At 58.8% G+C, this 27,776-nt stretch overlaps 2 protein-coding genes and 1 long non-coding RNA gene across 9 annotated transcripts; 1 reads left to right on the top strand and 2 right to left on the bottom strand.

Moving 5' to 3' along the window:
• Positions 1-19: 19 nt before the first annotated feature.
• Positions 20-14,320, bottom strand: Map4k2 (mitogen-activated protein kinase kinase kinase kinase 2). Of its 3 annotated transcripts, none has more exons than XM_047517026.1 (32): positions 14,161-14,320; positions 13,992-14,049; positions 13,668-13,758; positions 13,523-13,587; positions 13,155-13,210; positions 12,839-12,886; positions 12,723-12,765; positions 12,311-12,383; positions 12,105-12,236; positions 11,971-12,033; positions 11,557-11,638; positions 11,362-11,469; positions 10,880-10,958; positions 10,728-10,786; positions 10,495-10,538; positions 10,379-10,417; positions 10,262-10,295; positions 10,047-10,152; positions 9,878-9,966; positions 9,765-9,806; positions 9,592-9,676; positions 9,440-9,519; positions 9,311-9,371; positions 9,097-9,214; positions 4,301-4,359; positions 4,127-4,230; positions 3,872-4,049; positions 2,937-3,005; positions 2,745-2,831; positions 2,451-2,521; positions 2,299-2,354; positions 20-2,206 (listed from the first exon to the last, which is right to left on the bottom strand). In XM_047517026.1, exons 1-32 carry the CDS (start codon positions 14,254-14,256, stop codon positions 2,119-2,121), a joined length of 2,463 nt encoding a protein of 820 aa, XP_047372982.1. In that variant the 5' UTR covers positions 14,257-14,320; the 3' UTR covers positions 20-2,118. The 3 variants fall into 3 exon arrangements, with proteins under 3 accessions (XP_047372982.1, XP_047372983.1, XP_047372984.1); XM_047517027.1 differs by having other exon boundaries at positions 12,723-12,738; XM_047517028.1 differs by lacking the exon at positions 13,668-13,758 and having other exon boundaries at positions 21-2,206; positions 13,523-13,641.
• A 289-nt stretch (positions 14,321-14,609) lies between these two features.
• On the bottom strand, positions 14,610-20,765 carry Men1 (menin 1). Of its 4 annotated transcripts, XM_047516843.1 has the most exons (11): positions 20,661-20,765; positions 20,153-20,285; positions 19,825-19,981; positions 18,682-18,890; positions 18,388-18,516; positions 18,041-18,081; positions 17,872-17,959; positions 17,151-17,287; positions 16,613-16,748; positions 16,054-16,218; positions 14,610-15,850 (listed from the first exon to the last, which is right to left on the bottom strand). In XM_047516843.1, coding segments are annotated over exons 1-11 (1,680 nt in total). In that variant the 5' UTR covers positions 20,663-20,765; the 3' UTR covers positions 14,610-15,367. The 4 variants fall into 4 exon arrangements, with proteins under 4 accessions (XP_047372799.1, XP_047372797.1, XP_047372798.1 ...); XM_047516841.1 differs by having other exon boundaries at positions 19,825-20,285; XM_047516842.1 differs by having other exon boundaries at positions 19,825-20,285; positions 20,649-20,719.
• Positions 20,766-20,833: 68 nt separating this feature from the next.
• Positions 20,834-23,824, top strand: LOC124958075 (uncharacterized). 2 transcript variants are annotated; one of them, XR_007103829.1, is made up of 3 exons: positions 20,834-20,935; positions 22,772-22,914; positions 23,461-23,824. It is a non-coding gene; the product is annotated as an uncharacterized LOC124958075 (long non-coding RNA). The 2 variants fall into 2 exon arrangements; XR_007103830.1 differs by lacking the exon at positions 20,834-20,935 and adding an exon at positions 21,001-21,101.
• The last annotated feature ends 3,952 nt before the right edge of the window (positions 23,825-27,776 follow it).

The raw sequence follows: 27,776 nt of genomic DNA, 5'->3' as shown, positions 1-27,776 counted from the left end.
GGCCCAGCAGGCTATTCCCAGCGGTTTATTTTCCAGACACTTGACTGTGCCAAGTGGCATTGACATAAGGACATTTATTGCAGCATTGTTTTAATATCAAAGTAGTAGGAACGACGTGACTTTCCATCAGTAGGTATCCAGTTACAGGTCACCAGCATCAGTTATGGGAACCCGTACCAGGGACCACCCTTAGCCATAAAGAGACAAGGGCAGCAGGGATGAGGGAAAGGCAAGCCAGTAGGACATGCGGCATGTGTCACCGCATGTGTGAAAAAGCATACTGAAATGCTTAAATACACATAAACACTTGTAAAAGCCTTCGTAAGTGACTGGCACCGGGGCTGCAGTGGCGTGGAAGGGAGACTTTTCATTGTTGCATTTGAAAGAAAAAAATCCTGTGCCTTGGGCAAGGCTGTGTATGAACGCGTACGGAAATAAAGGTGAGCGTCTCGGTATGTGTCCGGCTCTGGGCCATCTTTGGCTTGCAGCCTGCCTCTGCTGGCAGCACTTCATCAGAGGCCCCTCCTGGCCTTTCACAGGAGGGACCCCCCTCCACAGCCCTGCTTCAGGCCAAACCCAGGGCTGGACGGCCTGCCACAAGGTGGCGCTGACGCCAGCTGCTCCGAGGGCCCCTGGCCCGGCTGCGCCTCGGCAGGGCGGGATTCACCGGCAGCGGCTTCCAGCAGCCCCCCCCCCCCCCCAGGTCCCGATGGCTGGAGCTGGGAGTGCAGGTGCCCCACCCCTGTTAGCCCGAAATGGCTCCCTGATGGACATGAGCCTTCAGAGCTGGGCAGGTGCCTCTCGCCATCCTTTGGGCTCACCAGGGACGCGGGGTGTGCCCCTCACTCGGTCTAGTTCCCCATTCCCCTCCTGGTCCCTGGAAACAGCAGTCAGAGCTCTACTGGCGGGTGGCCAAGTGGGACAACAGGGCCGTGAGTTGGTTCACAGGAGTGGCCCTCCCCGGCCCTCCGGTAGCTTCACTGAGTTGGCAGGCACTGCTGGCCTGGGGGTGCAGAGGACCCAGGCTCCCCCTGCAGCCCTGCTGTGCACCCCAAGCCTCCTTCGGGGCTCCCATCCTGCCTCCATGGCCTGCCCTGCACAAAGGCGCTGGTCACAAGCAGCCAGTCAATACCTGGGGCAACAGGGGACCCCCGGCATGGGCGCCCAGACCTTCTGAGGGGTTCACAGAACAAGGTAAAGTGTGAGCTGAGCCACGTGAGGACACCCGCTCTGAGGTGTAGCCTCTGGCCAGGACGGCCCCTTCTCCCAGGGCTGGTCCTTATCTGGTGTGACTCCAGGGCCTGGCACTGAGGGCTACCTCGGGGAGTGTGCCCATGGACGGGGCCAAGCTTCCCAGTAACCTGAAGACCGCAGGGTATCAGTGGGCGGGGAGAGCCCAGGGCCCGCTGGCTGTCCCCAGGCTGTCTCGGGGCAGCAGCCTCCAGGGCTGGGGGAGCAGCCCTCAGGTTCCTTCTGGGGGCCACAGGAGAGAGCCACCGGGAGCAGGGCTGCCCTGGCTGGGGGTTCCTTGTTCAGAGACCCCTGCATGAGTCCTTGGGGCTCAAACTAACCGGGAGGTGTCAAACTGCAAACCTGAGGGTGGCCCTGCCGGAGACAGCTGCTGGGGTCATGGCCTCAGTCACCTATGCCTGGACTCCCAGAGCTCTGGTGGCCCTCCCCTTCCATGGGGCATATGCAGTACACACCAGGAGCCCGCGGACGGGGCGCTGCGGGGAGGGAGCGGGGGAGGGAGGTGAGGCAGGCTGGGTTCCCCAGCAGAGGGACCAGTGGCAAGGCAGCCAGCTTTAATACCAATACCGCGCTCTCCTGAACACACCTCCCAGGATGGAGCCCAGCCGGCTCTTGGCAGAGGAGTGGAAAGGAAATGGGAAGAAAATGGAATGGACTGGCAGGGGCCCCTCCTGCCAAGGGGACCCTGCCAAGGGCGGAGCTGCCCATGCGCCGGGAGGCGACAGCAGCTTCCTCTGGTCCAGTTATTGCTGAGGCCTGGGGGCGCTCCTGCCCTCCTGCCCACACTTCTCAGCTCCGGTGGAGCCAAGGCCTGGGCGCCTCCGAACCAGGAAGAGCCCCGTGGCCCAAAAGGGCAGGGAGGGCCGCTCAGTAGCTGCTCTGGTGGCCGGTGAGGATGTAGAGGTTGCTGTGCGCCCCGGGGTTGTCGGTGGGAATGCTCTCCAGGATGATGTCTCTGAGGGGACAGCCCCGTCAGTGAGGCAGGGAGGCCTGCCCACCCCTTCTTGGCCTCGGGCATCTGAAGGGGAAGCTGCGGGTCCCACCTACCTGTGGGCCCCCAGGACTCGGAAGATCCTTGTCTCATCTGTGATCTCCTGGGTCACCTGGGAGGACGAGAGGTGTGAAGGCCACCCCCACAGATCCTCTCCACAGAGGCAGGGACAGCAGGGTACGGGGCAGCCAGGTCCAAGCCCACTCACCTCGTTGGTGTCCAGGCTGCGGCCCTGCATGCCGTGGCTCCAGAAGGCCAGCACGCTGTCCTGCAGGCACACTGGGAGGGCAGCTCCATCAGCGCCACCTGCCCCCAGCAGCGGGCTCCACAGCCCCCCAGGACACGGGTCTGGACCATGGAGGTCCTCACTGACTTCAGGTGGCCAGGGTGTTCCCAAGAAGGACCAGGGGCCCTGCCCTCCCACACTGCCAGCCCCAGGCCCTGGGCCACGTCATGTGCTGGGCGTCAGGGACACTGCTGCGCCCTCCTCTGGCTCACTCACCCACAGTCTCGATGGGAAAGTCGAAGGTCAGCTCAGGGGCCAGGGTGGCCGTGGGCTCGCCCTGCAGGTTGACGATCCTTACGCAGCCTGCACGGGCGGGAGGGCTGGTCGGGGCTCCCTTCTGGAAAGGCAGACCACACGGCTCCCTCACTGCCCCATCTGCGCCCCAAGCCCTGATCCAGAGACACTCACGTTCAAAGCTGACCAGGACTGTGTCCCTGTCCACCTGGATCACCTGCTGGGCTGAGCCTGGGATCCCCTCTGTGGGCAGAGAAGGAAGACAGAGCCTGGCTGAGCCACCAGCCCACGCTGGCCCCAGAGGACAGCCCTGGCCATGAGGGCACTCCAGTCTCACTCAGATGAGATCGGGGACCTGTCCTCAGGCTCCCGGGGGCAGGGGAGGAATCCAGGGTTGAGACTCAGTCACTGTGTGGCCCAGAACAAGCTCGGTGGCAACCCAGGCCTGAGGACACCTGCCCCGCAGGGCAGCTGTGGGAGGACAGGCTGTGCCTTCCCCTGTGCCCACTGCCTGGAGCCTTCCCCACGCCTCCCTGCTCAGAATAGAAGCCTCTGGTCCTCGTCCCTGCTCCTCTTCCCTGCAGCCCCCCGTGGCCGAGCACCACCACCCCTTTTTTCTCGGCTCCCGTGCCCTTCAGTTTAATGCAAACAAACAAAACCCCAGCCGCCCCTTTTCTGGTGCTGGGGATTGAACCCAGAGGCTCGCTGTACCCCTGAGCCACCCCCCAGTCCTATATATTTATTTATTTATATGTTGAGAAAGGGTTTCACCAAGTTGCTGAGGCTGGCCTCGAACCTGTGACCCTCCTGCCTCAGCCTCCCAAATCGATGAGATTACAAGCACGCACCAGTTGATCCAGCTTCCAGCCCACTTTTTCTGGGACGGGATCTCACTGTGCTGCCCAAGAGGGCCTCACACTCCTGGGCTCCAGCGACCCTCCCACCTTCGCCTACCAGGCAGCTGTGACTAGAGAGGCCGCAGTTGAGGCGGGACGGACTTGATCACGGGAGCTGAGCGCTCTGGGTGGCGTCACCTGGCAACCTGGCTGGGGATCCGACACCGGCAGATGCGCACCCCAAACCCACCCAGCAGCCCAGCTCCTGCTCACCGGGTGGGATGAGGACGTCAGGTGTCAGGCCAGCTTCCAGGGGCAGGACGTGGAACAGGACGCGGCAGCCAGGTGCCTCGGGCCCCTCGGCACCCACACACACCTGCGGCAGCTCCTTCCCTTCCAGCACCAAGGGCTCCAGCATGGCCGCAGGGCTGGGCAGGGGGCTGGAGAAGTTCTGGGGGGCGGCAGGGATGCTGGGGTCTGCTTCTCCCCCAGGCCCCCTGCCGCCCCCCGAGGGTCCCGGGACCCCACCTTGAGCAGCAGGAACTTCTGCAGCGGCTCGTACCACTGCAGCAGGAGCAGGCTGGCAGGCAGGGCGGCCAGCAGGAAGGTGCCGCCCGTGTAGGGGTTCCGCACTGGGGGAGAGGGGCGGTCAGCGGGGGCCAGGCCTGCGCCCGCACCGCCCAGACGCCGGCCGGCTCTTACCCACGCGGCACTGCAGGCAGCCTTTGGTGTCAGGAATCTTGGTAGACAGGGCAAAACGCCTGCAGGAGTGACAAGCAGGACTTACCGTGGGGAGTCATCTGTGGGCAAGGTCCTGAGCCCCGAGGTGGCCAAGGTCACCTTCCTGCTTAGTTTTTTTTTTTTTTTTTTTGCAGTCCTGGGGATTGAACCCAGGGGTGCTCTCTGACTGAGCTGCATCCCTACCCCTTTATATTTTTTGAGACAGGGTCTCCCTGAGTTGCAAGGCTAGCCTTAAACTTGGGATCTTCCTGCCTCAGCCTCCTGAATAGTTGGGATTTACAGGTGTGCACCACCATGTTCTGGCTCATCTTCCTACTTTACAAGTAAAAGACTGAGGCTCAGAGAGGCAAAGCAACTTGCTTATTACAGCTGGAAGGGGCAGAGAGTCTGCAGCTGTGTTGTGGCTGTCCCACAAGCACCTCCTCCATGAACACTAGGAGTTTGCATCCCAGAATTACATCTAGTGCTGTGTGGCTTTGGGCAAGTTACTCCACCTGTCTGTGCCTCAGTTGCCTCATTTGTATAATGGGGATATCAGTGGAGCCCACCTCATGGGCTCACAACAAGGCTTGGGGGGCACTTTCACCCAAGATCCTTACTTCTCAGCTGTTTTGAGTCACTGCACCTCCTTTTTAGGCAAAGGCAAGGCCAAGAAATGAAGAAAGGAGACTGTAGGTCGGACATGGTGGCACATGCCAATAATCCCAGCGGCTGGGGAGGCTGAGGCAGGAGAACTGTGAGTTGAAAGCCAGCCTCAGCAATGGCGAGGCACTAAGCAACTCAGTGAGACCCTGTCTCTACATAAAATATAAAAAAATAGGGCTGGGATGTGGCTCAGTGGTCGAGTGCCCCTGAGTTCAGTTGCCGGTACTCCCCTCCAAAAAAAAAAAAAAAAAAAGACTACGGAGGTCCCGGAATCGAGGCGGGATCTGACTGCAGCGCTGCACAGAGCAGGCGTGGCCCGTTTCACAGACAGGCAAACAGGTCCAGGGAGCAGCAAGGACTTGGGCTGTGGCCACAGCCTGTGGGGCCAGTGGGTGGTTTGTCTTGTTGCCTGGGAGAAGGGGTGGGGGTGGTCATCAGAGGGGTCCTTGCCTTGATTACGGGGAGCTCCCCACCCCCAGGGGACCCTCTGAGCCTGTTTCTTCCTCTGATGTGCCCTGCCACCCCCACCCAGTGGCCCAGGCCCTGCCTGTACCTCTGCCAGGACGCAGCCCCTGGGAGGAAGCTGGCGTCTGCCCCTCCCTGCCCTCTGCCTCTCTTCTTCCTCCCGCTCTTCCCCAGCTGACCTTGGGGTGAGACAGTGGCATATATATTTGTATTTGATTTTTCCTCCAAACAATTATGGTTCTCTCTTCTTTAAATTCCAAGTGGACCCTGTGACTGCGACTTCCCGCAGTCCTACGGCTGTCCTTGACTCCCAGGAGCTCAGTTCTCTGCTCCTGCAGGTCCTGGGCTGGGCCAAAGCAGAGGCTTGCTTGGGGACAGGGCTCAGGAAGCTCTGAGGCCACAGGGCACCAGGTGCAGTCCCAGAGTGAGCACACAGGAAGGCCTGGCCCTCCCGGTCCCCAGCTGGTGCTCACTGGCCTGGCCCGGTCCACCCTTCTCGCTTGGCCCACCAGCTTCTGGAACCATCCACTGAACCCACAGCCTGGCCTGCTCTCCTGAGCACCAGCCCCCTCCAGCCATGAACTGATGGAGGTCTCACCTGCATGTCAAGCAAGCATCTTTTTTTTCCTGTTTGCGCTTCTGGAGCTGGAACCAGAGCCGCGCGCACCTAGCCAAACGCTCAACACCAGGCTGCACCCCAGCCCTTCTTTTTTTAAGACAGGGTCTCGCTAAGCCACCCAGGCTGGCCTCCAAATTGTGATCCTCCAGCCTCAGCCTCCCAAGTAGCTGAGATGACAGGCCTGCACCATTGGAAGAAGCACACTAACGCGACAAAACTGATTCCGCTCCCTCCGAAACCTGGTCCGCCCACAGCTGATGACAGCGCCGTCCTTCCCGTGGCCCAGCCAGAGGCCTTGGAGCCAACCTTGACTCCCCTGCTCTTCCATCCACCATCTGTCAGGAAATCCTGTTGGCTCAGCTTGTAAAACAGGGCCAGAGAAGGGCCGGTTTTCACGTCCTTCACTGCTGCCCGGGTCCACCAGGCCACCACCTCCCACCTGCCCCTGCGACAGCCTCCTCCCAGACAGTCCCCGTGTCCACCCTGACCCCGAGCTGAAGTGGTCCCCGGAGATCTTGAGGCGTGTCCTCAGCAGTGGCCCCTGGGCTTCTCCGCATCAAGGCTGCAGGCCACAGGGCCCTCCCTGATCACCTCCCGTTCGCTCCATTCATTCTGGCCACACGGTCTGCCCCCCTGTTCTTCAGGCAGGCCTGGACCACTTCTGCTGCCCCCTCTGCCTGGATGCCCTCCCCACGAGCCCACAGGGCCCACCCCTCACCTCCTCCCAGTCTTTGCTCAAACAGCACTTCGCCAGAGAAAAGTGCTGGTTAAAGTCGCGCACAGCCGGGTGCGGGGGCGCGCATCTGCAATCCCGGCAACTCAGGAGGCTGAGGCAGGAGGACGGCAAGCTCCAGGCCAGCCTCAGCCTCTCAGTGAGACCCTGTCTCAAAATAAAAAGTGAAAAAGGCATAGGAACAAAGCTCCGTGGTGAAGCACCCCCGGGTTCAATCCCCTGCACCAAAAAATAAAAGTAAAAGTTAAATTTTAAAATCAAATAAACGAAAAGGGCAGGCCAGGGATGTGGCCCTGGTAAAGCGCTGCCGGCACGTGCCAGGCCCTGGGTCCCATCCCCAGTACTGAAAGCCGCAGTTAGCCGCCAGCCCGCTCGCCCTGGCCTCCTTCCTGGAGCTCCTCCACGGAAGACCTCCCTCAGCCCTCACCCCAGGCAGCCTCCATTTTCAGGCTGACGACTGCCTCCCTCTCTCCACAAACGTGGGGTGTGGGGACAAGGGCAGGGCCCAGGGCCCTCACGTCCCTCCTCACCTGCCCCAGCCAGGGCAGCCTAACCCGCTGCCCTCCTCTGCGTCAGCCTCCTGGCCCCGCCCCCTCCCCTCCTCCAATCGCCGGGCCGCAGATGTGCCTGGCCCTCATCTGCCCGCACCTCTTCTTTGTTTTTGGCAAGAAGATCAGGATGTTCCTCTGGGCAGGGCTGACCAGCCCCCTCGACCCAGGCCGGGCCACTGACCCCAGTGACCGGATCAGGGGTGAGCAGGCACTTAAGCTAAAAAATGCAAATTGGCCCTGGTGCTGTTGTGGGGAGAATGCTGGCCTAGGACCGTGGGCAGCCCTTACCTGACCAGAAAGGCAGCTTGGGAATAAAGACAACGAGAGGAAACGGCGCTGATACACAGAAAGACTGGCTGGTGCCATTTAAACCTGGATCCAGCTGAGCCTGAAGCTAACATTACTCCTGCGCTTTCAGTTACATGGCTGTTAAACTCCGTTTTGTGCTTAAGTCAAAGAGTTGAATCACCTACAGGAGGAAGAATCCTGATTGGCCCACAGACCGATCCTCTTAAAATGCTGACAGTAGCTGGACATGGTGGCTGAGGCGGGAAGATTGCCAGTGTGAGCTGAGCCTGGGCAACACAGCAAGATCTGATCTGCTTCTCTTCCTGTGGCACCAGGGACTGATCCCAGGGGCGTTTAACCATTGAGCCGCATCCCCAGTCCTATTTCGTATTTTATTTAGAAAAAGGGTCTCTATGAGTTGCTTGGGGCTCACTAAGTTGCTGGTCCTGGCTTTGAACTTTGAGCCTCCTGCCTCAGCCTCCCGAGCTGCTGGGATTATAGGCGTGTGCCACGGTGCCCAGCTCCCCAGCCCTTTTTAAATTTTATTTTCAGACAGGGTCTTGCTAAGTTGATGAGGGGGCCTGAAACTTGTGATTCTCCAGCCTGGAACTCAGCCTCTCAAAAAGCTGAGTTTTTCAGATGTGTGCCATAGCAGCAGACTATGTCTCAAGAAAACAAATAACAGGCTGGGCCCAGGGGCATATGTCTGTGATCCCAGCAGCTCAGGAGGCTGAGGCAGGAGGATCACAAATTCAAAGCCAGCCTCAGCAACTTAGTGAGGCCCTAAGCAACTCAGTGAGATCCTGTCTCTAAATAAAATATAAAAAAGGACTGGGGATGTGGCTGAGTGGTTAGATGCCCTGGGTTCAATCCCCAGTACCCACCCCCAAGAAATAAAATAAAACAATAAATAACATGCTGCCAAGGCCACTGCCAGCAGACAGATCCCAAAGCCTGGGCCTGAGGCAGAGGCTGAGCTCGGCCCCGGGACTCGGACTCAGAGCACCCAGGTCTGTGGGCTGCATTGGCTCTCCTGCCCGAAGGCTGCTCCCTACCCGGCCACCTGGAGAGCTTCCGGCACCCCACACCCCACGAGCCCCTCTGGCTCACTGAAGCCTCCTGGCCCCCAAGGGTCTCCCTCCAGACCCACCTAGTCCTGGGTGCTGTCTGCCACTGGTGTGCACCCCTTCTTTCCGAAAGGAAGGACTCACTTGATGGCTTATGTCCCCAGGCCCTGCATAAGTGCTCAGTGCCTGCTTCACTGTGGGGCGACCCCCAAAGTACTTTCACATCGACTGTCCCCTTCCTGTCTCCCAAGGAGCCTGGGGGCAGGGGGAGGGGAGGCCACCAAGTCTATTAACCAGGAGGAAAACAGGGCTCGGGGAGGGACGTGACCAAGTGACACATCTAAGATCACGACAGTCCCAGTAAGGGGTGAGGCTACTCCAGCCCTCACCTGGGGATGATGCGCTGGGTGAGGCGGCTGGTGGGGATGGAGAGAGGAGCCTGCTGCTGGAGTCTCCGCTGCTCAAACAGGCCCGGGAGGTCATGCGCCCAAATGTGCGTGGATTTCCCTGCAGGAGGGGGAGGCCAGGCTGAGAGTCCAGACAGCCGCCTCCTCCTCCCCGCCTCCCCACCTCCCCGCTGCCTCCCCGCCTCCGTCCTCCTACCTGAGAGTGACAGCAGCACATTGTTCACGCAGTAGAGCCAGGAGCAGCGGTGCGAGATCAGCTGCAGGCCAGAGGCAGAGGGCAGGTCAGCCCCGGCCCGGCCCCGGCCCCGCAGCCCGCCAGCCTCACCTTCTCCAGTGTGTCCTCGTGCAGCTCGTGCAGATTGAGGGTGTAGACGCCCTCCTCGGCCCCCACCACCAGGAACTGGTCTGCGGAGCAGGGGCCAGGTCAGAGGCTGGCAGGCCGCACAGGGCCCTGGCGTCTACCCGGTCCTGACCTACCTCGAGTAACAGGGTGCACCCAGGTGACCGCAGCGTGGATCCTCAGGGGGCAGCCGTTGAAGACCTTGGAGAAGCAGGCTCCCATCTGTGGGGAGGGGCGTGAGGCGCGGGGCTGCGGGGGCGGGGCAGCGGGCACGGGGCTGGGGGGCGGGGCTGGGGGCGGGGACACTTACGTGCACCTTGGGGGTGGGGGGCAGACCGTGGCAGGACGACCTCTGGGAGGGAGGGAAGGAGTCAGGCAGAGGTGCCACCGGGCCCACTCCCCAATCCTGGGCAGGCCCCTCACCTCGGGATCCTCCCGCTGCTTCATGGTGGCCCAGGCAGTGGGCAGCAGTGCGGGGCAGCCGGGGCCGGGTGCAGCCGGGGGCAGGGTTCCTGCAGACACAGACCAGGGACGTCCAGCCCCACCCTCACTCTGGGCGCCCGGCCTCCTGGCTCCGGAGCCCAGGACTCACCTGGGGGGCTGGGCAGAGGGGCCTCAGCTGTGGGCTCAGCGGGGGGCAGCCCCAGGAAAGGGGCCCGCTTGATGGTTCCCATGGCGTCATCTGGGGGCTCCGGCTCCTGGCAAGAGGGTCGAGGCCCCAGCTGACTGTCAGTAGTGACCTGTCCCAGCCTAACTGCCTCCTGCACATTCACCCCCTTCCAGCTCCAGCCTCCCACCATCCTGCACCTGGGGCTCCGAGGCCGGCCGAATGGTCAGGCTCCTGTGGCGACAAAGCAGAGAGCAACCGGCTGTGAGTTGGGCCCAGCTGTCGCCGACCCACCGGCCGCAGGCACCAGCCCTCACCTTTCCTCCAGGGCCTCCTGGACAGACTGCAGCAGGCTCCTGGCAGAGGGGCGGGGTCAGAGGTCAGCCTCGCTGCCGTCCCCACACCCGCCCGTGACTTCCCCTCCTCCACTCACCCACTCAGCTCCTCCTGTCCCAGCAGCGTCCACTCTTCCTCCCACTGGGGGAAACCAAGGCAGAAAGACAGGGCTGGGTAGCACAGGGGCTGCGGCCCCTTTCAGACAGGTGTGGTCACTGCCGCCTTCCAGCCCACCATCCAGAGAACTCGGCCCCAGAAGCCCCTGGACCCAGGGTCCCTGGAGAGACGCTGGCCTCCTGTGCCCGCCCGCTGCCCGCAGCCCGCCCTCACCGGCTCAGTCAGCGGGTCTGTCTCCTTCCTGCGAGGGGCGCCAAACTTCACCTGGTGAACTGGGGGCCCAGAGCGCGGAGGTGAGGGCCGCAGCCTGAGGACGGGCCCCACTCACACCTGATCTGTGCTGCTCCACCCTGCGGAGGACTCACACTGGACCTCGGAGGGGGTCCTCTCGGCCGGGCCGTGCTGCCCCCGGGAGTGGATGGTGTCTGGGAACACGTCATAGGTCTGAAAAAGGACACACAGTGGACGCCCAGCCGGCCTCACCTGCTGCCAGGAATTCTTCCAGGTACTTCATAGGCATAGGTGTGTTTTGTTTCCCAACAACCCATTGAGGTTCCTGGGAGGTGAAATGGCACCCCATCTCACAGATGGGAAAACTGGCACAGAGAGGTCAAGTAACTTGCCAAAGACCACACAGAAAGCAAGAAGGCTTAGTCATGGTCAGCTTGGGCCCAAGGGTAAGAACCTATCAAGGGGATGTGAAAGGGAAGCCGGACCCAGCTCAGCAAAGATTCCTCGTGGGCAGGCTCAACCGAATGGGAGTTAGAAGGCCCTCAAACTATATAGCCCTTGGGCACCTTCTTACGTGGGCAGGCCAAACCCATCTCCCAGCACCCTGTCCACTTACCTCCAGCTCACAGTCCTCAGGGGAGAGGGCTCCCAGGTGGGGGTCACTGGCCTTGTCCAGGAGCTGGGTGAGGAGGGCCCGTGGGAGGTGCTGGGCTGTGAATGGGTGCTGGAGGATGGAGGGCGATCAGACTGGCCCCCGTCAGCCAGGCCCTGCTTCGAGGCACCAGGCCCAGGCCCAGGCCCCTCCTCCCACCTGCAGAAGCTTCTCGGCTGTTGGCCTCTTCTTGGGGTTCTTGGTGAGGGCCAGCTTGAGGAAGTGGTGGAAATTCTGGGTCCTGGTGGGCACGAAAGCCCCCCACCCAGACCCAGGTTAGGCCTCGTGCAGGGCACCTGCCGGCTGACCCAGCCACCCTCCAGGACTGACGGCCCACGCAGGAAGGGGCCGGCCTGGGCCCAAGGCTGTTGCGACATGGCAGCGACTCCATCACCAGTCACCTGCCCTTCTTTCCTGCCCACACCGGTCCCCCCAGCCCAGGCCACACTCAGATGGTCTGTGGAGGCCTGAGAAGCAGGTCTCTTGACTCCGTGCCCGCCCTGGGGCCAGCAGAAGTCTCCTCCTCCCCGGGGCACCTGGGGGAAAAGGGGTCCACAGGGGGTGGGTCCTCACCAGCGCGTCTTGTCTCTCAGCTTGGGTGGCTGGAAGCTGCTCTTTGACATGAGCATCAAAGCCCTGTGGAGGGTGGGAGGTCGGGTCAAGGGTCAGCGGGCACGGGTCAGGCGAGGGGCAGGCACCAGGCTGACCTCATGGGGTGCAGATGGAACAGAGGCGGCTGCAGCTCGCCCAGCTCGATGGCGGTGATGCCCAGGGCCCAGACGTCACACAGCTCGTTGTAGCCACCCTTGCGCTCCACCGCGGCCACCTCCGGAGCCATCCTAGAGGAGCGCGCAGACGGGATGGCCAGGTGCCCCACGTGGCCCCCACCCTTCTGCCCGGGGCACCGCCTCACCAGTAAGGGGTCCCAATGAAAGACTTCCTCTTGGCCACAGACGCCGTCAGCTCCCCAGACACCCCGAAGTCAGCTGCAAGGAAGGGAGCTGCTCTCCTCAGCCCTCTGCCCCACTTGCTGTCCACCCCCAGGGCTCAGGCTCGGATGGCAGGTGGCGCAGGACAGTCACAGCTGCCACAGGCCTGAGGCCAGGCCGGGTCCCTAGGAGGGGTCGGACACTCTCTGTCCCTGCCTGAGTGCCTGGTCCCACCTCAGCCTCCACCCAGGCCAACTTCCAGCAAGAAGGAGGTACTGATGTTTTCCAAGTGGGGAAACCGAGGCTCAGGTGTCAAGCGGCTGCCCAAGTCGCCAGCACCTGAGGCTTCCAGGGCTCCCACTCAGCCCTCACCCTGACTGCGTGCCCGGTACTGACCCAGCTTGACGTCTCCCTGGAGAGTGAGGAGGAGGTTGGCTCCCTGTGGGAACGGAGAGAGTGGCTGGTGTCCCGTTGGGCCCCCACCCCTGTGCCCTGCCCTCGGCCGACCCTACCTTGATGTCTCTGTGGATCTTCCCCTGAGAATGCAAGTGGTGGAGCCCCTGGGGACAAAGAGGCATCCCTGAGGGCAACTCCCCTCCCCAGAGCCCCTTCTCAGGCCTGGGGCCCCCCACCCAAGGCGCTTCCTCCTCCCCTCTCCCCAAACAGGAAGTGACTGAGCCAAGAGGGAAATGGGCTACTTCCGGCAACAGGCCTGAGGCCCCTTCCCCCCAGGACTCACAGCCCCTGGGCCAGCTGCTGAGGCCTCCACCCTCCCACCACTGGTCAGCTGGACTCCAGGGGGTGTGCGGAGTTCACGGGCACAGCTACCTTCAGCGCCTCTCGGCAGACATAGGCAATCTGCCGTTCTTCCAGGGGCCCAGTGGCTGAAATGGAAAGGGTGAGGGGCTGACACAGGAGTCTCCACCTGATGCCACCCCTCCCAACTACCCTGTAGCAGGTAAATAGCAAGCACTGCTAAGCGAGGAGGAGTATTAGCCACAGACAGTGCAGGCCAAGAATCCCCTCCCAGCATAGTCTGGGATTCTGAGCCCAGAGAAGGAGAGCAATTCTCTCAAGGTCACACAGCCAGTCAGAAGTGGAGAGAAGCCCAAGTCCATTTGAACTCCCTCTCCTTCCCCCAGTATAGGTGTTGGGGGAAGGCCATAGCCCTCTGAGGCCTGGAGCCTGGCCCTCACCGTGGTAAATCTCCTGCAGAGATCCCCCTCCGCAGAACTCCATGCAGATCCACAAGCGGTCATTCCTGGGGAGGACACAGAGCTGGGGGTGGGCACACAGCAGGCCACATGGGGGCTGCCTGGACAGAGGGTAAAGCAACCTCACCTGAGGTAGCTGCCAATGTAGGCCACCACATTGGGGTGGCGGCACTCACGCAGGATGGTGATTTCCTGCTGGAGGGAACTGATGTCGTCCCCTGAGGAGCACAAGGCATCATGGGGTGGAGGGTAGGGGTCGCCCTGACTCAGTGTCCCCGTCTGCGGAATGCGCAGAGTGCCTCCTTCCCGGCCAGACAGGTGTCAGGCCACAGTTCCTCCCGGAGCCTGTCTCCCAGGGGGTCTCGAAGCGTCAACTCTTCGCCCCCGACAGCGCGCCCGCCCGCCCGCGCCCGGCCTCCCTCCGGCGCAGAGGCCCCGCCCGGGCCCTCACCTGGGTCCAGCTTGACGATCTTCACGGCGGCCAGTTCCGACGTGACGGTGTCGCGGGCCTGCGGGCGGAGGGACGCAGCGGGATGGGAGGGGGCGGGGCTGGGGGCCGGCTCCCGCGGCGGGCGCGGGCGCGGGCACCCTCCTCCCGCCCGTCCTGCCGCCCGGCGCACCTTGTAGACGTCGCCATAGGTCCCGGCCCCCACGCGCTGCAGCAGCTCGAAGCGGTCCCGCGGATCCTGCAGCGACACATCCCGCAGCAGCGCCATGGCCCGGCGCCCGGCGGGCGCGAGCTGCGGAGCCGGCGCGGGGCGGCGCGGGGCGGGGCGGGGCGGGCGCCGGTGGCTCCGAGGCCGCGGGGGCGGGGCCGGGGCCCGGGGGCGGGGCCATGCCAGGGATGCCCCGCCGCCCAGCCGGGAGGAGGCGCCCGCGGGACAGGCCCCGGCCGCGCGGGGAAGTCCCGAGGCCCGGGCGGAGCTTGGGTCCTCTCCAGGCACCGGTTTCTCGCGCTCTACAGGTGGGGAACGCAAAGTCCAGAGCCAGAAGAAGGCAGAGGAAAGAGGGGACCTTCCACCTCCCGCCCCATCCCCATTTCCCAGACGGAACAGACACGTGTTTTTTTAACAAAATGTATTCATCTTCCTTGGAACTGAAAAATAGATCTATGTACAAAACAGGAAGAGCCCAGGTCCCCTTCACCCACTCCCAACCCCCTGCAGACTTCCTCCTGGCTCCCCAGAGATAGGCGGGACCTCGGAGAGGTTCCCAGGGGGTCGGAAGAGGTCCTGCTCTGATCTGGGGCCAGCTTGCTCAGGAAGAGGGCGGGGCTCAGGGGCCACACAGGCTAGGGGCGGAGCTTCGCGTCCAGACTCTTGGGACAGGGAGGCGAGGAAGCTAGGATTCCCAAATTCTGGCAATGGGATTTAAGTTCTTTGGGGTTGAGGATTTGAATTCCCAAGGGATGGAGTTCTTAAGTACGGAAACGTATTCCCAGGGGCCGAGTAGGGTCCTTCGTCTCATGGTGGAGGCAGGATCTGTGCTCCTTGAGTTAGGGGAACTGGGAGAAACCCTGAGCAACACCGTCTGGCCTGGGGTCTGCGCTTCCGTTCCAAGGTGGGGCCAGGATTCCAGTTGGCCAGCTGGGATTCTGGAAGATGGGACCTACATTCTAACCAAGACAGGGCCCTGGGTTCCGAGCTGGAGCAAATCGTAGGTTCGGGTGCCGGGGTGTGTAGTCTGTAAATCTGGGACCTAGAGTTCCAGGTAGGGGTGAGGCCCGGGGGCGGAGCCTGGCGCTGGGTGTGGGGCTGGGGTGAAGTATCCCCTCGCACTGAGGGCGGGGCCTGGGTCCCCGTGGGCTGTTCATAAGTCCCCAGCAGTTCAGAGGCCCTTGCGCTGCCTCTTGAGGAAAGAAAGAGTGTAATCGCTGGGTGTGGACACCTTCTGCTTCTTCATCTGCACTTGTGACTGAGCCGTGAGTTGCAGCTTGATGGCGCTCGAGTTGATTTTGGTGGCCACAAGCAGCTCCTTCATGCCCTTCATCTTCTCGCTCTGGAAAGTGAGCACGGGGCCCTCGGGCGGCGGTGACGAGGGGAGCGCTGACCCCTGAGCTGCGCTGCCACCGTCAGGGCCCCGCGCAGTGCCAGGGACTGTACCTGGGGGTTTTCGGGGAGGTCCCGACCCCGCACCCTGGCCTGAACCAGGACCCTTGTCCAGAGCTGGCTTCTTGGGCGGTGGTGGCTCCTCCGGCTTGGACTCCCTCCGCGGGCCCCGCCGCCGGCCTTCTCTAGCTTCCTCACCCCAGGGCTCCTCAGCCTCCGCTGCCTCAGCATCTCGGCTCACTATGTGCACCTTCTGCCGCACCTGGGTGGGTAGAGAGTAAGCCGGGGAAAGGTTGCAGACCACTGGCTGAACACCGAGGGCTACCTGCTGCCAAGCCATCTGCGAGTCTCAGTCTCATCTGTATCCAGATGGCTGGGCAGGTATGGCCTCTGGGCCCCAAAGGTCTAACTCCCCATGGCTGCTGTCACCCCCTGTAGTGCCCAGCCCCTCGCAATCACCCTCACCTGTCCCTCGAAGCGGCCCAGAGACTGCACAAGGAAGGTGGCCCAGCCCACGTGCAGCACAGGCGTGGGGCTGCCCTCCTCCCATTTGCAGATGCCATCGTAGAATCGCAGCAGGTGGGCGAAGCACTCGGGGTCCTGGAGAGCAGAACCCTGGCTCTGGGTACCCTGGGCAAGGGGAAGGGAGGGCACAGGTCAGACCCCCTTAGCAGACAGTGCAGGCCAAGACATCCCCTAGGCAGAGCCCTGGCTGCAGAGGTATCCTGGGGTCAGGAACATTCTTAGAACTTCCTTCCTAAAATAAAGCCAGTCCTCAGCCAGGATGGAGGGCTCCCTCGGAGTGAGACCCTGGTCATAAAAGAGACAGGCTTCTACCTACAGGGTAGAAACCTCTGGAACACCTTGGTCCCCTCAAGCCCAGACCCAGGACCTCAGCTACAGTAAAAGGGAACACAGCCCTTGCTCTGGGCCACCTTCAGTGTGCAGTCCCCAGTCCTGTCCATGCAGTCCCATCGGCTGGGGCACTGCACAAGTGGGAAGGTGGAACTGTTCAGCCGTTCACCTGGCTCTGCTCCCCTGGCCGCTCCTCGCCAGCCTCCAGCAAGCTGGCTGCCTCTTTCAGCAAGTTGGGGATGACATCATTGGCGACTTCAAAGAACTCCTTGTAGATCTCCTCATCCTCCCGGCAGTAGTTGTAGCTACGGGAGCAGCGGGGCATGTGGGGGCTCAGCCATGGTGGGAACCCCTAGGGAGCTGGCGGGGGATGCAGCCCAGGACTCTTCTGGGGTCATCCCACAGACTGAGTGAGTGACTAAGATCCTTGTTCCCCCAGATGATGATGTCTGTCAGTCCTCAGCAAAAGTGGGGAGGGGGCAAGCAGCTAGGGGAGGGTCTCTGGATGATCAAACACTGGGCAGAGAGGGGAGGGAGGGGCTTGAGATCCCTACCTCCTGGGTGAATGGTGGTGTTGGCTGCCTAGAGACTGGATGGAGAGGGGACAGGGCTTGGGACTCAGATCTCACGCCTGAATAAGAGTGATTGGAAATAGAGTGGAGAAAGAGGAAGGGACAGGCTAGGGGCCCTACTGGGGGGATCCTCACTCCTGGATGACAGTGGCCGTGTCAGCCCAGGCCTGCAGGGCTTCGCGCACATTGCGGTTGCGACAGTGGTAGCCAGCCAGGTACATGTAGGGGTAGATGTGCTCATCCCGGTAGTAGGTCTTGGCTGAGGCAATGCCCTGGGGGGTGGGGCAGAAGACCCTCAGGGAAGCAGCCACCAGCTGCCTGGGCTGGCAGGAATGCCCCATCAAGGCACACCCAGAAGGGGTAAAAGGAAGATCTGACCTCCTGAACTCTGACCTCACCTCCACTCCCTGCCAGTCTGGGGCAGACTGCAGGGGTAGGGACCCCCACAGAACAAGGGTTGGGAGGGGCGGGGCCTAGGACAGGTCTTTCGCACACCCTCTTCTAACCAAAACATCAGACTTCCAAACCCAGTGACCCTCCTGCCCCCTCCCTTCCTCAATGCTTCCACCACATTTGACCTTTGCTACAGGACACAGACAGGACAATGAGAGGCAGTAAAAAATGCAGAGTTCAGGGGACAACCCAAACTCTGCCAATCCTAGGCTGGAGAACACAGGGCACCTCTTGGGCAGCCCTAACTATGCCAATTATGCACATGGTTGATACAAAGTGGAACTGGGTGGGCAACACCCCTGAACTCACAAAGTTCTCTCATGAATCCTCCCTGTCCCCAGAAAGAAGGGGACCCCAGCCATTTCTGGGGCCTCCCTTCTGCCCCATCTTGAGATGCCCTCACCTTGTGGTAGAGGGTGAGTGGGTCTGGCCGGCCAGGAGTGGGCTCCAGCTCCTCCAGATCTGCCAGGTTCCCTAGTGCCATGGGGTACCTGGGAAAGGATCGGGAGTCCAGGCTACCCCCCAGCCCTCTGGCCCCCTCAGGCTCAGCCTAGCCACTTCCCCTTACTGACCTTTCCAGATGTCCCAGGTCATGGAGCAGCCAGAGCAGCTTCTAGGGGCCGAAGAAGAGTTATGAACTGTGGGAAGGGGAGCTGCCTATCAGGCAAGGTGTGGTCCAGAACCAGCAGGGACCTCCCACCAGGTACGAAAGGGCACAATTCAGGAACCAGCCCTTTCATGGAGTCGAAGCCCTTTCATGTCTCGATTTCACTCTCCCAAGAGCACTGGGAAAGGTCAGGCATCCTCCATTCATCTTACAAAAGGGAAGGTGAGGCTCAGGAAGGGACCCCTGACCCCACAGCAAATCAAGCCAGCAGCCCGGCCTCGTCCTCTGCTGCCCCTGGGGCATACCCTTTACCTGCTGCAGCTGCAGCAGCTCCAAGGAGTCGGTGTGCAGGTCAATGGAAGGGTTGATGGCGCACACCATGAAGGCCACCTCCATCTTGCGGTCGCAGCGCATGTATGATCCTTTCAGGTACAGCCAGCTCTTGAATGGGGACAAGACTGGATGTCTCATGATGGCCCACCCTGTGCCTCCTTTGGGGACTGTATGTATGTGGCGACAGGAAGAGGGGAGTGCAGCCCTGAAAGTTATCTCTTGGATGGCTTAGGCTAGCAGAGTATAAAGGGGACAAGGTGGGGGGTACAATACCCGCTCAGCCACTCCTGCATTGACGGTCTGACCCCGGCGGTCCTCGTTGCCTTTGCCATGCCAGGTGACTTCAGCTGTCTGTTCCCCATTGGGCCCAAACACTACCCAGGCGTGATCCTCTGACAGGGCCAGGTGGACATCCCGGAGACCCAGGGCCTGGCAGGCCCCCACCACTGCAAAAGCCACACCTGAGCTGTCCAGTTTAGTACCTGTGAAGGGGACAGTAATGAAAAAGGGTCCTCTTGGCTCTGGTCTGGAGGAACGAGACCAGGTATTGATGGGTCTTGCCCCTCCCCACAGCCCCCCCAGGCTGTTCCCTTTGCCGAAGGTGCTCTTGCCCCCATCCCTCTGCCTGCCCTCCCATGCGTTTACAGCCTCTCCTTCTCCATTTACACCCCCATCCCCAGCAAGAGACTTTTCTGGACCTCCCACAGCTTGACCCAGCCTTTGACCCTGTCCCTTCTCTTTCTCTGTAACCCTATGTTGTTTCTATTAATTGTAGGATTTCCCAGTTTTATTGCACCTGTTAGTTATAACAGGGCACTCTGGACAACACTTCACACGCCCACCAAGAGATATTCTTAATTTAGCTCTACATTTTTTTTTCCTGTTAAGCCCAGAAGTGACCTCAGATACCTGCTCACCATGACACCATGATGCAATTGCATCACCAAGCCTTGGCACAGGCTCTGCAACCTACACCCTTAAGCTTCTTAAGGTCAAGTCCATGATCTGTTCCCTTTCAAAACATTTTCATTGATATCATTCCATTTAAGTGTCTCCAACACAGTCCTCTTTTTATCTCCCCCCACCCCCAATCTGCTGCCATTCTCTGTGCCTCATGCTGGGCTGCAGGACTCCTGTGGCTGCTCAGTGGCAGGGCTGGGAGTGCTCAGGGGCCAAGGGTCAGTAAATGGTTTTGGTGTCATCTGATCAGGTTCCATTCCCAGTCCTGCCATTCTGTGACTTTGACACAACATATCCTCTCTTGAAGCTTTGGTTTCCCCAAATGCGAAGGGAAAATTAATACCTGCCCCACCTCCCAAGGTTTACAGGTCTCAAAAGAGTTCTGTAAACCACACAGTGTCGAGAAGAGGTGGGCCAAGATTCATTTTCTCCCTTGGCCACCTGTCGGGCTCCAACCTGTGATGAAGCTGAAGAGGGACTGGATGTGGGCCCGGTCCTTGAAGTACGAGCGGCTGAGGCTGTTCCATATGACATCCGAGACCTTCTTCACCAGTTCTCGGCTTGAGACGCCCCCCTCTCGCGGGTAAAGGGACAGGTCGACGGCGCCGCGGATCTGGGCGGTGAAGCGGGCATAGAGGGCAGCGATGATGGACAGGTCGGCCACCGGGAAGTAGGTGAGGCCACCGGGAGGGTCGGGCGCAGGACTGGGCTGGAAGGTGAGCTCGGGCACGTTGGTGGGGATGACACGGTTGACAGCCAGGAAATGCTCCACAAAGCCCAGTACCAAGGAGAGGAGCACCAGGTCCGGCTCTTCTCGGCCCAGCTCCGCAGCAAACAGGCGCACCACATCGTCGATGGAGCGCAGCGGGAACAGCGTCTTCTGGGCGGCCTTCAGCCCCATGGCGGCGGGCGGCGGCCTGCGGAGGAGCCGGGGGAGGAAGGGTCGGGCTCGGCCGGGGAGCCCCCTCCCAGGCTCGGCTAAGGTTCTACCCCCGTAACTCCCCTGCTTCCCCGCCCCCTTCACCCTCCGCTCCACCGGCGGCCCCTCCTTCGCCGGTGAGACCCCTCAGTCGAAGCTGAAGGGCCTCCTTGTCCCCTACAACCCTGGGACCCCCAGCCCCGATGGGGTGCGCCCCAAGGATTTTTCTGAGGGCCCCAAAGGCCGCCCCGCCCCCTTCCTGCAACCGCACTCCCGAGCCCCTAGAGTCGTCCGGAAGGCGCCCCCAGGCCAGTCCCCCTAAATCCCAAGGAGAGTCCTGGCCTCGGTCCCCCGCGCCCACCTCCGCGCTTACATCCCACACAAGGCACCGCGGCACCCGCCGCCTGGAGCCTGCTGGGAGATGGAGTCCCGCCCCCCTCGGGCCGCACTGTATGCCGGGAAGTGGAGTCCGGGGCCGTGCCCCGCCCAGCCCCGCCGGGTCTGGAAATGGTGGCGCTTAGGCCGGCCGCGTTGGCTTGTGGGAGAGGTAGTCCCGCTAGTCCGGACGTCCGGGAGGCGGGTAGGAAGGGAGGTCGCACCACCTTCCCGCGGTCCTCGGGGATTGGTTTCTCCTTTCACGCGGCGCAGGTAAGGAACGGGGTACGCGGTGCCTTGTGGGAAAGGTAGTCCCCGGAGTGACCAGGAGCCCTGGGCGAGTGGATGCGCTGCTGTAGGGTCTGTTCTGACTGGTCGGCAAGATGTGAGGAAAAGGGGTACTTTTAACACTGCTGGAATGCGTATGTGTTCGGCCACTGTAGGTGACAGTTTAGCAATATCCTGTAACGTGTGTCACATGTTACCCCGTGTCTAATATTTCTCCGCTCATTCTGACACGAGAAAATCTAACATGCAAAGCACATTGAAAGAACCACTGCAGTAATTTATATTAGGGTAGACGTTCAAAAACAGTGAAGTACGTAGCTCTGAGCATCCTTAAAGGAATCTTCAGGGGATATCCTTGCAGGAAAAGAACTGCAGAGCAATATGCACGCTAGAACAGTATTTATATTAATGATATTGTAAAACTTCAAAACAATACTAAAAAACTTATACAGCATCAATCATTCGTTTATTCGCTCAACAAGAATTTTTCCTTTCAAACTGAAGACTAACCCCAATGGCATTCTTCCCCTGAGCTATAACTCCATCCCTTTTGTTTTGTTTTGTTTTGTTTTGTTTTGTTTTGTTTTGTTTTGTTTTGTTGTGTTGTGTTGTGTTGTGTTGTGTTTTAGACAGTGTCTAGCTAGTTGCCCAGACTGGTCTCATTTGCCATCCTCCTGCCTCAGCCTTCTGAATAGCTGGGATTACAGGCTGCGTCCCCACACCCAGTTAACAAATGTGTATATGTGTGTGTCCCACAATAAGCCAGGCAATCCGTTCTGGGTATTAGTTATAAAGTAGTGAACAACCAGATTAAATTTCTGCCCTATTTATTCTCTGTAGTTTTTTTTTTTTTTCTCTCTCTCTCAAAATCCATAACTCTAGCCTGTTTCTGAGAAAATATCTGGTAAACTCAAACTGAGGGAGATTCTAAAAACACACTTAATGGTACTCCTTAAAAATGTCAAGGGCGGGCTGATGGTTTAGCTCAGTGGTAGAGCACTTGCCTCGCCTGTGAGGCACTGCGTTTAATCCTCAGCACCACAGAAAAATAAAATAAAGGTTTTTTTTTAAGTGTCAAGGTCATGAAAGAAAGATCCAGCATCTTGTAAATTAGAGACTAAGAAGACAGGATAACTAAATGCAATGTGTTTTGGAATGAATCCTGGAACAGAAAAAGTACACTGGTGGAAAAACTGGTGAATAACTGGGTGACCAACCATCCCACTTGGTCCAGGACTGAGGGGACTCAGGGGCATTGGACTTTCTGTTTCACTGGTCAATTCCTGAGTGCCTGAGAGCCCTATGGGTGAAATTCAAATAAATCTGTAGCTTTGTTAATAGTTTTCATCACTTAATCCTGACAAATACACTAAAGTTGCATTAAGATGTTAACAACAGAGCAGCGGGTTTGAAGGGTATACTTGTGTAAATCCAAAATTATTAAAAAATAAATTTTGCTTTGTTTTTGGTACTGGTGATTGAACCCAGTGGTTCTCTGCCACTGAGCCACACCTTCAGTCCTTATTTTTTTAAATATTTTTGTAGTTGTCAATGGACCTTTATTTTATTTATTTATACATGGTGCTGAGAATGGAACCCAGTGCCTCACACATGCTAGGCAAGCGCTCTGCCACTGAGCCACAACCCAGCCCCTTCAGTCCTTATTTTTTACTTGAAACGGGGTCTTATTAAGTTGCCCAGTTTGGCCTCAAATTTGCAGACATCCTGCCTCAGCCTCCCACACCACCTCGATCAAATAAAGTTGTTGTTGTTGTTGTTTAGTTTTGTTTTGTGACGGTGTTGTTATTTGTGTCTTTGCAGTGCTGAGGATGGAAGCCAGGGCCTCCCATAGGCTGGGCAAGTGCTCTACCACTGGACCACCTCCCGAGCCCTAACAGCTGTTTTTAGGCCACTGCCCTCGCCGAGCCTGTATTCTAGAGGGACAGACGGCAACGTGCACAATAGTAAGTATAGTGTGTAACACCATTAAGGGGAAAATTAGTAAAGCAAAGAGGGGGATAAAGGTGCCTAGGAGGTCAATGACACCACTGCAGTGGGAAGGCCCCCACGGGAGGCCATGGCAGCCTCCTCCAAGGTGGTGGTTGGCACTGAGGCTGTGGCTGAGGCTGAGGCTAGGAGTGGATGCCTGTCACCCAGCTGAGATTCCTGGTCAAGGACTTGAAGATCAGCCGTGGAGGCGATCTAGCTCAGCTTTCTGCCCATCAAGGAGTCTGAGGTCTTTGACTTTTTCCTGGGGCATCGCTCAAGGGTGAGGTTTTGACGATCATGCCTGTGCAGAAGCAGCCCAGAGCTGGCCCGGGGACCAGCTGCGAGGCTTTTGCGAGGCTTTTGTCAATGTGGGTTACAGTGGTCACGTGGGCCTAGGAGTTAAGTGCTCTAAGGAGGAGGCCCACTCTCTGAGGGGCCATCATCCTGGCCAACTGTCCACTGCTTGTGCGCAGAGGCTACTGGGGGAACAAGATGGGCAAGCCCCACACTGTCCCCTGCAGGGTGACAAGCCACTGCTGTGTTTCTGCGTGGGGTGTGTCATCCCTGCCCCCAGAAGCACAGGCAGCAACTCAGCCCTGTGCCTAAGAAGCTGCTGCTGATGGCTGGAATTGGCAGCTGCTACACTTCAGCCAGGGGCTGCACTGCCACCCTGGGCACCTTTGCCAAGGCCACCTTTGACGCCATCTCCAAGACATACAGCCCCCTGACCCCCCATCTCTGGAAAGAGACTGTGTTCACCAAGTCTCCCCATCAGGAATTCACCGACTATCTTGTGAAAACCCACACCAGACACTCTATGCAGAAGGTCCAGCCTCCAGCTGTGGCTACAACATAGGGTTTTTATACAAGAAAAATAAAGGGAAGCCAGACACCGTGGCTCATGTCTATAATCCCAGGGACTCGGAGGCTGAGGCAGGTGGATCACAGGTTCAAGGTTAGCCTCAGCAATTTAGCAAGGCCTTAAGCAACTTAGTGAGGCCCTGTCTCAAAATAAAAATAAAAAGGACTGGGGATGTGGCTCAGTGGTACACTGCTCCTGGGTTTAATCCCCAACAGCAATAAAAGGAAAAGTGTGAGGTTATTTTTAGCTAGGATGCCTGGAAAGAGCCTCACTGCAAAGGAGGAATTTGAGTAAAAACCTGAGGGACATAAGAGATCAAGTATGAGGGCAGAAGTGTGGTCCACGTGGCAGATGCTGCCAACCGGCTGAGCAAGTTGAGGACCAGGACTGACAGCAAGTGCGGCCCTGGGGGAGCCCCTGACGACCGTATTAAGAGTAGTGTGGGAGCAAAAGTCTGATGGGCTTGGGCTCATGAAAAAGGGGAGGAGAGCTGGCGCAGTGGCGCACCCCTTGATCCCAGCGGCTCAGGAGGCTGAGGCAGGAGGATCACCAGTTCAAAGCCAGCCTCAGCAACGGTGAGGTGCTGAGCAACTCCGCGAGACCCTGTCTCTAAATAAAATACAAAATAGGGCTGGGGAAGTGGCTCGGTGGTTGAACACCCTGCGTTCAATCCCCGGTACCAAAAAAATAAAAAAAGAAAGGGGGAGGAGAGAGATTGGACACCGTACTGAGCCCAGAGTCTTCCAGAGACCTTTGCAGCAAAGTCAAGGAGAAAAGTAAGACAGCTGGAAAGAAGAGGTAGAGGAAGGTTGTGGGTGATTAACAGAGCATGTAGGAGCCACGGCCTTGAGTGGTTGGGGGAACGGGTTCCCGGGTGCAAGTCCAGCTCTGCCAGGATGTGGACAGCGAGCCCACGAGAGCCGCAGAGAAGGCAGAGCACACAGGCACCAGGTGTGGGGTCTGCGTCTCTTCTGCAAGTGTCACCAGTCTCCCTTCTTCATCCCTCTGCTCAAATGTCACCTTCTCAACAAGGCCAACTCAGTCACGCCCTCGTTCCCCGACCTGCACAGGATTGACGTCGAAGGCCAGGTAATTCTTTGTGGTGGGGGCTGTCCTGTGCTTTGCAGGATGGTAGCAACTCCCTGGCTTCTACCCACTGGATGCCAGTAGCACCCCTCATCTAGTGTGATGCCTAAAACTGTCCCCAGACATGGCCAGATGTCTGCTGAGGGGCAAAATGGCCCTCCGTGGAGAACCACTGTTCTGGCATTCACCTATTTGTCGCTGCCTCCTCCCACCGAGACGCCAGCACCACAGGACAGGGAGCCTGTGTGTGTGTTCTGTTCTCTATTGTGTTCCATGTACCTGGAATATTATCTGGCCCGTAAGAGGCTTTCACCAAATACTTGCTGAGAGGAGCGCAGGATTCTGGCTACTCAGGATTCTGAGACAGGAGGATCGATTGACTCTCCTGAGTTGGAGGCAGGCCAACTATATTCAATTAAATTCAAATTACGAATAATTTACATTTCTTTCACACTGAGTCTTGGGAAGCTGAGATGCACCTGATATTCCAGCACATGCACGTCCATTCAGACTGGTCACAGTGTTCTCAAGCCCTGTTTGGCTGGCGGCTGATGGAGGATGGAATATCCTGGGAGAAGAGGGATCCAGGGAGTGAGAGGGGACAGCGGGGTCATGTACACAGAACACCGAGAGAGAGGAGCAGGGTGCAGCGGGGTGGCAAGCCAGCAGCCGGACTAACCAAGAAATGAGCCACCCTGGGTTGGGAGATGTCAGAAACAAAGTAGGGGGAACAGCTAACAAGGAAGCTTGAACTCGAGTGTCTGGAAGAGGAAGGAGAACATATGTAAGTGGCATGAGGGCCAAGGGCATGTCTGCCCGCCTCCTCCAGGAGGAGGAAAGTCACAGGGCAGTGGGGGCCAGGACCTCAAGGAGGGCAGGACTTTGGAGGTGGTGAGGACCAGGAGTTTGATGAAGATGGATCATCAACTACACAGGGCACGCAGCAGCTATCTGGGGTCAAGGGCCAGAAGTGGGCTACAACAGAATGGTGTGGTCATGCACTTGGGAAGCCTGAGACTCCGCGGTGAGCCTGACCTCCAGGGATAAAGGGTGAACCGCGTCTTAGGGTTTCAAGACGCTGTGGGCTTGGCGAGCCTGTGAGTGTGAAGGCAGGGGTGTGGTGGTCTTACCAGCCTGATTCCTGCTGCTGGAGGCCAGGAGGCCAGGAGGCCAGGGCAGGCAGGGGCCTCTGGAGATCTACCAGACAGCACAGACCTGGGTACACCCGCTCACGTGAACATAAATTCATCTTGTGGGATGGGGGAGGGCAAAGGGGAATTGGGCCTCTAATTGTTACAAAAAATATTTGCATATATTGTCATTAAAGTGACTTTAAGGGATGGGGATTATAGATCAGTGGTAGAGTACTTAGCATGCGCCAGGTCCTGGGTTCAATCCCCAGTACCACCAAAAAGAAAAAACAAAAACAAAAATACCACCCCTCTCTGGGGCTTTGATTGAAACCAGGGGTACTTAACCCAAGGATGATATCCCCAGCTTTTTTTTTTTTTTTTTTTGAGACAGGGCTTGCTAAGTTGCTGAGGCTGGCCTCAAACTTGGGATCCTCCTACCTTAGCCTCCCAAGTTGCTGGGCTTACAAGCACGTGCCACCATGCCCAACCCCTGGTCTCTTATTTGGTGCATCTAGATGAGAGCATTTAGGGTTCATATTCTTTTTTTTTTGCGGTACTGGGGATCGAACTCAGGGCCTTGTGCTTGTGAGGCAAGCACTTTTACCAGCTAAGCTATCTCCCCAGCCCTGAGTTCATATTCTTTTAACCTTTTCATTAGTTTGGAATTTGTGAATATAAAATGTTAGGAAAAATTAACTTTTCAAAGGTGTCAAAATCTGGAAGTCTTTTGCCTAACTCATTGCTGGGTGCCAGGGAAGGAGTCTTTTCTCTAGTTTGGTGAAGAGTGGCTCCAGGTCTCAACACAAGTCCTCTCTTTGGGCCTCTGCACCCCAATAGGTGGAGGAAACATTTCCTGAGTGGCCTGAAAACATTGTATATCACTGTTTCGCTGAAGCTCATCAGGAGATGGGTTTTATGATTCCCATTTACAGATGGGGAAACTGAGGCTTAGAGAGGCCAGGTAACTTGCTCATGACTGCACAGCTAGACTAGAATCCAGGCTGTCTAATTCATGCCTGGGCTAACCAGACCCTAGAATCCCACAGTCCACCTTCAACCCCCACTACCAACCAGATGGTGGCACCCCGGCCTCTTCTCTGTATTTCCGGCGCCTCATGGCACAGCTGATTCCATGGCTCCCCTCCTTTCTATGTAGCCCAGCTGCCAGGGTCCATGTGCTGCCGTCATGGAAACCCCAACTAAGAAGTTAGACCCCTCCAGGCCCTCCCTCCACCCCCCCACTCCTGTCGGCGCCACACCTGGGAAGGCCTCCAGTTGCACCCTGGCTCCCCACCCGGCTCCTGGCCCCCAGGGCTGCCCTCTACCACCTACAGTAACTGTGCCCTTGGGGCCTCTGGCTGCTGGCTGGGTTTCACAAAAGGACACGGCCAGGTAGAGGGATTCACTTCCTGGGCTGCTTTCCTGCTCGGCCACGGCCAGGCTACCACAGGCCACAGCTCCCATCAGGTGGCACCACTGCGACTTCCTGCCTGTGGGCCTTTCCTTAGAGGGTTCCCTTCACCCTACCTGTGCCTTTGCACACCCTCCCTTCATGACTAAAGTCTCACACTGCTGGAGTGTCACTAGATTTCTAAAAACAGGGAAGGGGACCAGTCTTTATCCATGAGACACCCCACCACTCCTTCCTCCATCTCCCGTCCCCCATTTTCCAAACCCCAGGAGGATACACCCAGGCGGGGAGGCCAGCAGCTTACAAAGTTGTCTTTATTGGCTTCCTGTTGCTTTACAGAGCATC

This window comes from Sciurus carolinensis, chromosome 11 (genome assembly GCF_902686445.1).
Source record: "Sciurus carolinensis chromosome 11, mSciCar1.2, whole genome shotgun sequence".
NCBI lineage: Eukaryota > Metazoa > Chordata > Mammalia > Rodentia > Sciuridae > Sciurus > Sciurus carolinensis.
This window is presented reverse-complemented; position numbering and strand designations above follow the sequence as displayed.